The sequence below is a fragment of the Dendrobium catenatum genome, unplaced genomic scaffold (genome assembly GCF_001605985.2).
Source record: "Dendrobium catenatum unplaced genomic scaffold, ASM160598v2 fragScaff_scaffold_0, whole genome shotgun sequence".
Lineage (NCBI taxonomy): Eukaryota > Viridiplantae > Streptophyta > Magnoliopsida > Asparagales > Orchidaceae > Dendrobium > Dendrobium catenatum.
Window position 1 is genome coordinate 518,057 of NW_021318462.1, and position 8,361 is coordinate 526,417.

Below are 8,361 nucleotides of genomic sequence, written 5' to 3' on the forward strand. Positions count from 1 at the left end.
AATCTAGAGAGATTGAAGAAATGAGAAAGGTTCAGAATGAAATGCAAGCAGAGTTGCAATCCTACAGAGCTGAAAAACAGAGTAAGAAGGACCAACAGGAGCAGCCATCTGCAGACAGTGAGGATACAGATGATAATTAGATATTTTTTATGTTTGATGATTGTATTAATTAGAACTTGTGAACTTCTGAACTTGTAATTGTAACATTATCATGAACTTACTTGTGATTGTAAACTTATGATGAGCTTGTGATTGTATTTTTAATTTATGGTTCTGATGAATATAACGGCGTGTTGCCCAACATATCTTGCTTTTTCTGCAGGTTTAGACTTTAGGGTGAACCTCCCTCAAATAGAGGGGATGCTGTCAATTTTTTTTTTTGCAGGTGCTAAAGATTTCCGGCGGCTAACCTGCGGTTTGGCCGCCGGAAACGACGATACCGGACGGCCAATGAGAAGCCGCCGGTAATGGCATTACACCGCCGGTTTATTACCGGCGGTCACCGACGGCCACCGGCGGTTCTACGGTGGACATCCGACGGTTTAGATCGTCGGTAAAACCGACGGCTAGACCGCCGACTATTGCCGGTAAATTAACCGGCGGTCTACCGGCGCTTGCCGGCGGTTTAAGAAACAAACGACGCCTACCTAAACCGCCGGCAGACCGTCGGTAAATTGACCGCAGGTAAGCCATCGGTCAAATAACCGGCGGCGTCATGGCCGGAAAACCGCCGGTCCAAAATCCGGTTGTAACCGGCGGTCTAGGCCGCCGGAAAACCGCCGGCAACATAAACCGCCGGTAAAAAACCGCCGGTGAAAGTTTCCTACCCGATTTTTTCCGGCGGCCAATAAACCGCCGTAAAGCCGCCGGTAGTCCACAAAACCGCCGGTTAATATATACTAACCGCCGGATTTTGGCGTTTTTCCTGTAGTGGATTTAGAAATGGCAGATAAAGAAGATTTCGTCTATAGAAAACGGGGTGCAAATGACAACATGTAATTTATAATTTGTGTATTAGACGCTCTTCAGTAATATAGAGAAAGTTATGCCTTGTATTGTTTATGAATTGAATGAAAAATTTTTTTATCGTCCGACTTTTAGTTCCCACCTCGTTAAATCGAGCATCCGGACCGGATCGTGATATATTAGATCAAACTATCACTATAATCTACTGTGGATAGCAGGACCCTTGCATTAACCCCAAACCCTATTAGCAGTCAACGCATAAAAAGCATTGGCTAATTGTGTAATTATTTAATCATGGTAATTTAAAATTAAACTTTATAGTTTCTAAAATGCATATCTCCTTGTAAAAAAATCAAAAATTGTAAGGAAAAATGTTAAGAAAGCTTATGAAGTTTAAATTAATATAAAAATAATATATATACGGTTTTTAAGCTCTATTTATTAGGGTTATGCATTTCCTAATATTTTGAAAAATTATTAAATATATTTACCAAATTTCAAAAATCATGATATTGCTATGGGATGTTCATGAACCCTCAAAGGCCCGTGATTCGAATATCATATTGTTTAGATTAATTAACTTCGTTTATGATTTTCTCAACCCTTAGGGTCAATTAAATGAATTACTTAATTAATAAAACTTCTATAATTCATAATTATAGTTCGAAAAAATCCTAAAAATGCTAACTCAAAAGTTATAAGTTCACAAAAATTTGTAGGTTAAGCGAAAAAATTAACCTAAAATCCTCTCAGAGCCAAAAAGTGATAAACCCTTATTTTTTAAAGGCAAAATATTTTATAAATTATGTCCAATCTCCAATCATTTTCAATCTTTATAAGCCTTGTGTTTAGGGTCTCTCAAGGCATTTCTACATTGCCTTATGACTATTTGAGCCCATTTGATACCATCTTAACCTTTTAATAAGCCTTAGGGTCTCCTAGTTCAAATTTAGCCAAACCCAATTTGACCCCTATTCAATTTGGGTTCATTTTGCTTTGTGATTTCTTTAATAAACTTTACAGGGAGTCCCTATGACCCTTAATGATTCTAAGTCTTAGCATCCCTTTAGTCATTAGGATGAAAAATAAAAACCATATGACTGACTTATTTAACCCAAAACAAGCAAGTAGTCTCACCTTCCCTAGGACACAATATTAATCTCTCTTACTTGTTTGACCCAATCAAATAAGTAACTCGTTTGTCCTTTAACTCAAAAACTCTAGGCTCGATTTGTGGTCTTAAGCTCCAAAGCCATAAACCAAATCTATAAGCCTCAAGTCTATTTGCTTGGCCCAATTAAGGTAGTATTTTATCAACCTATATTGAAGAAATATTATTATTGAAAGAATCAAACTATAGCAAACTTAAATCCGACAGTGAAAGCAGAAAATTTGCAAGGGAAAATTTGTGGTGAAGTAATTTTATATTATGAAGATAGATAGTGAAATCAATTGTGGAAGAAATCAAATGTTTGTTATTGATGATAATTGAGACATTAAAATTGGAATTTAATATTAATTAAAATATTATGTTATTGTGACCAGTTAAAGGTTCTCATACCGAGACGAATATTTGAAGAGAAAGATAAAGTGAGTAATTACAGTTGTGTAAAATTTTATTATTTATTTCCATTTCAATTTTAAAAGTAGTATTTTATATAATTGTTTTATTTATTTTAGGAGACTATTATGAGTAAAGCAATGTAAATTCAAATGCATATATGATGGTGGAAATTTGATATATAAATTGTTATGACTGAAAATATATATTGATTATCATGAGAGTATAAAGGTATATGAATGAGAGTATGAAGGTAAATGAATAAATAAAAAAAAATGAGGAAAGAAATGATATATCTTATAAATTATAAATAAAATCATAAATGAATAAATAAAAAAAAGAATATGCATACAACTTACAAGAGTCACCCCCATATGGTACTTGTTGGGGAAGCAATTTATCCGTGCATGTTAAATGAAAATGGCTGTATCATTATAGGTACAGTTAGAAGGTGTTCTTGTACAAATGAAATTGGAAAAAAATAAATGTAAAAGTTTTATGAAAGCTATATGATATGAAATGTATATAAAAGGTATAAAAGAATGAATGAATGAAATGGAAAATGATATGATATATATATATATATATATATATATAATATGTAAACTATATGTTATATGAGTATACATATATCAAATGATATATAAGTTTTAATATTGTATAAGAAATACGGAAAAGAACCTACATTATATTTTATTCATGTTTAGATTTTATATATCTAAAGATTATCCACTTATTTTACGTTGTAAACTCAACCCATTAAACTAACATTTTCAGTAAGTCTCTAAAGAAATAAAAATTGTTGAAACGGAGAAATAAGTCTATAGAAGACGATAATTTATGATTGATGTAAATATTTAGACAAAAAAATGATATCATTTGTAAAACCCGAAAATGTTGAATCGTAGCATCACGACGCGCTGCGATGCACCATGAAGAAAATAGATGAATTTTTAAAGTTGCCAAAATTCGACGAAACAAATTTTATAAAATTCTACATTAAATTTCGATCAATTCGGTATAAAGGACTTTGGGTTAATTTCGCATGGATTTAAAATTAAAAATTGGTAAAGTATAATAAAAGGCAACTTACTAAATAGCCCATCATTTTCTCAAAAGAGCTTAAGCATGCAAGGGCACATGCATCTTTTGGCTTTTCTCAATTGTCAAAATGGCTTAAGGTACTGAAACTTTCGATCCCTTCTTCATTTTGTTCGGTTTAACGAAGGAGAGAGCAAAGGAGAAGAGAGAGGCGCAAGCAAAGGCTTCGGGCAGCTGCAATGGGCGGTTTCTGGCTGCTCTTTTTGGGGGAAATCAAAGTGAAAGCTTTAGAAAAGCTTTAGGTATATTTCTAACTTAGAAATTACTTCTTTTTGCTTAGATTTTCTTATGTTGAAAATCTAGGGTTTTCCAAATTCTTAAAATTTTAAAAGGGGAATTTTTAGGGAAACTTAATGGTGAGTTCTAAACCTAAATTTTTGTTTTCTTCCAAAAGTTTTGAGATTTTCAAAATTATGGTATTTTCCGAAATTCAATTTCTTTGAGAATATCTTAATAAATATTATTCCTAATAACCCTAGGAATATTTTTAGGGGTAAAAAATTAGGATTTTTAATATTTTTTTTTAATTAAAGAAAATCCAAAAATAATAATATTAAAATGCTAAGTTAATGAAAATGAATTATGGATAATGTTGGGTAATATAAATTTTGAGAAGAACTAGAGCTCTTTTATGTTGAAGTAAATTAAGCTATCATCGTAAGAAGAATAGGAATCATTAATGTTGCTTTTAATTGAGAACTTCAAGTTGAAGGTTTAAGATCTTTTAATGTTATTTGAACAATAGAATATTTTTATAATTAAGTTGTGACAAGTATTGGAATCTGCAACAAAACTTGAGGTTTGAAAAATAATAAAGCTTGAAAACATTCAATAATAGTACTCATGTCTTTTAATTACAGTAATAATTTCGTTCTTTCTTAAATTAAATGTATTCAAATATGCTGATATATGCTTATTACTTATTAAGTTTTTATTGCAAATTAGATTATGATCCATCTTTTTCATACTCAATTATTGATCATGTTGAATCAAATGAAACTAAATATGTCATGACTTACATTTTCATAAAAAGCAATAAAAAATGATATGATATGGTATGCTTGCATGTGCATGTTAACTGATGGAGCACACTCCCTTATGATACTGATTGGGGATGCAATGTACTGATGCACGTAAAAAGAAAAAAGTTATGGAAAAGAAAAAATGAAATGGAAAAGGAGTACCTTCATTGGTACTAAATTAGACGGTAACTCTATTATGGTTATATTATTTATGAAAAATAAGAAAACTATGAATATAGATATGATATGTATGACATGTATGATTTATGTATAACATTGAAAGTCATAAAATAAAAAAATCTCAACATGAAATGATATAATTAAGTGTAATTATTTTATAATATAAAATGAAAAAAAATGATTATGCATATTGTTCAAATTGCATTGAATTACTGTAGTTTAGAAGCATGTTTTACACACTAAGTTGTGGCTTACTTTTTGTTGCTCTAACATTTTTTAAGGTAAGTTTAATATAAAAACAAAATGAGTAGAAGAGGTGAAAATATGTAACATAGACGTGACGCGCCGAATGATAGGTATTTGAATATTTTTGTATCATTTTTTTTTTAATTTTTTGTGGCTCTTTCAAAGTTTATTAAGATAATTTTAGATGAATTAAAAATTTTAAAATTTTCGTCCGACCATCTGTTGCCCTCGTTAATTCGAGCATATCGGGTCGGGTCATGACATCAGTAGTTTTATGAAAATTTTGTAATGGTGGATTTTCAATTGTATTGAGAAGTTGAATGTATTGCTTATGAAATTGAATGAAATGTTACACCGTCCAACTTTTTGTTTTTGTCTCGTTAATTTGAGTATTCAAGTCGAGTCGTGACATTTCCCTCCTTAATTTGAAAAATAATTCAATTAAGAAAGAATTTCCTAATTGATTTCATCATAATATAATGCATTAATTCCTAATTGATTTCGTCATAATATAAAGCATTAATTCCTAATTGATTTCCTCCTAATATAATGCATTAATTTCTTGCTGGTCCCCGCCCCCTCACAACCGTCTCTCTCTCCTTATCTGTCGGTCGTACCTAGGCCCCACCTTGGCTAGAATTTGCTTCTGCCGTATCACTTTATTAATAACATGTATCCCAAAATATAATAAACTACATTCAATAAAATATATTAGATAGGGGAAGATCTTTGAGGACATAAAGAAGTTCAAAACTAACTTTTATTATTGAGTCTATAGTGAAATGCTATAATATCTCTCCAGGTAATATACTATTTTATGTTATACTTATCATGAAATATTTTTTTAACATGTTGCAAATAAATACTCTCATATTTTTTACTCCTTTAAAACTTGCATTAAACAATATTTGTGTTTCAAAAAATATAAAAGGTAATTGGATCACTTATAAAGAAGGCAATTAGATCACAGACATTGTATGGGACGCAATAGGGCTGCAAGCAAACCGAACATTCGACGAGCTACTTGTTGCTCAATTTGCTTAAAGCTCGTTTGTGATCGTTTAACTAACTAAACAAACAAACTTGAACAACATTTTTAATACTCGGTCCTTAAATAAGCAAGCTTGAACATTAATGTGTTCGGTTCATTTATGTTCACAAACAACATCATTTGAAGTTCTTGAACAAGCTCGACATTAAGCTCGATAAGAAGCTTGATAAAAGTTCGATTCTTATTCGATTTAGAACTCGTGAATAAGCTTGATAAATATATTCACACAGAATAATCATATTTTCATTTTAAATAAACATCTGCTTTTATTTTAAACTTAAATTCATTTTATTTTATATTTTTAATAGAATGAATTTGTTCATGAACAAGAGACATTTCACATTTGTCAATCTTTGCTAGATTGTTTGTGTAAGATGTTCATGAACAAATATAAGACAAATCATAGATCGCTTGTTCGTGAACGAGCTCATTTGGTAGCTCAAAAATACTAGTTATGTATATTTTCATGATCTTGCTCATTTGATAGTTCAAGAACACTCATTAGATTTGTTCATGAATGACTTGTTTGATAGTATAAAAAAAATTCGTTAAATATGTTCATGAACATAGCTCGTTAAGGCTTGTTTGTTTAAAGCTCGATAAGCACTAAACAAACCGAACATGAACCAAATGTGGACACCATTAATTTAAATGAATCAAACATGAACACAAACAATAAAGCTCGAATCAAACTCGAACCGAACTTGAACAAGCTAATAATAAACGAACTCAAACATGAACACTGACATACTCGGCTCGGTTCGGTTCATTTGCAGCCCTAGGACGCAAGTATCATAAAGAACCTAATCATAATCACTTAAATGAGGCTTTCAATTTTCAATAAATTTGTGAACCTAAGGATGCTAACTAAAGCAGAGTCTCAACTTGCAGCAATAATCATCATGCTTACTAGATTCAAACTTACGAAAGAAATACTACAAGCCATGACAATTGGTGACAAGTAGCAAAATCTTTAGGTAATGCTTCATCTACAATAAAACCTGCCTTCAGAAAAATCAACATGAATAACACCCCAAATATATATACAAATCCAAAACACACAAAATGAGGAGCATAATAAAATGGTTGTACGCAACCTTAAAAACTCACCTCCGAGGTAGCGAAAGTTCTGGGTCGCCAAATCCAGCGATGATCAGCAACCAAGCGTGGCTTCCACTCGAAAACCCGAGCAGGGAAGAGCACGGAAACACCCGCTTGACCGAAGAAGGAAATGACAGGCGTAGAATGGAAGCAGATCGGCATGTCGAATGCCCCCAGAAACCAAGAAGAAAATACGAGCGAGTAGGTGAATGAGAAGGGAAGAGGTGTGGAGCAACTCCAAGTGAGCGAATCCTCGAATGCTCCGATGGACAGAGAACACCGGGCATTGTTTGACGATTGTTGAAGCGAGGCTCAGGAGACAATTTTGTCAATGATAACTTCTCCCTTCCTTCGCTGAAATCTTGTCTGGACTACAGTACAAAATAATTAATATTTTGATCATAAAAAATTAAATGGGAGATTTACATACATATTATTTTATTTTATATTATTTACATAACCAATACTTAAAATTGAAATATTATATTATTATTACTCATATAAAATTTTAATATCAAATATATCACTCAAGGAAAGCCCTCCATGATTAGTGAGAGTACTTTAGGGATCAACCCTTAAACCGAATGTATTTGGACTAAGTGACATAATAGTGATGATTTTTTAGATCGTGGAGAGAAGATGATTATTTGTCAGTTAAAGAGATTTTATCTATACAAACAAATAGAGAACGAAAAGCCAAAATATGTAAACCTTACAAACTCCAAAATCCATTATAAATTATAGAGCTAAGTTTAGCTTTAGTAGTAGAAATAAATAGATTATTGACATATAATCATTAAATATGTATTCTCATTTACTTATTTTCTCCTTACACAAATTCTTCTCTATCACCCATTTAATTTAAAGAAGTCTTTCTTAAAATATTTACATTTTATAATATATTGAATCACAAAATATTTCAATGGTTAATTACAATTTAAAATTAAAAAATAAATACATGTACGCCATGATAAGTAAACATTTTAATTCACGCATAGACAACATAAATACAATTTCATGTTATGTGTATGAATATATTATTTTCTCATTCAGTATCATAAGGTTGTGAACTCGTATATTCATCAAACACATATACTTTTCCTTATATATCCTTTCATATATTATATATACAA

The 8,361-nt window shown here is 31.3% G+C and overlaps 1 protein-coding gene across 1 annotated transcript in view; it reads right to left on the reverse strand.

Annotated features, from left to right (window-relative positions):
- LOC110097079 (probable acyl-activating enzyme 16, chloroplastic) overlaps positions 1-7,575 on the reverse strand; it is a 23,354-nt gene extending 15,779 nt beyond the window's left edge. The window contains exon 1 of the mRNA XM_020823311.2: positions 7,238-7,575. Coding sequence (XP_020678970.1) covers positions 7,238-7,390 — 153 coding nt within the window. The 5' untranslated portion in view covers positions 7,391-7,575. The remainder of the gene's footprint in view (positions 1-7,237) is intronic.
- Between the last annotated feature and the right edge of the window lie 786 nt (positions 7,576-8,361).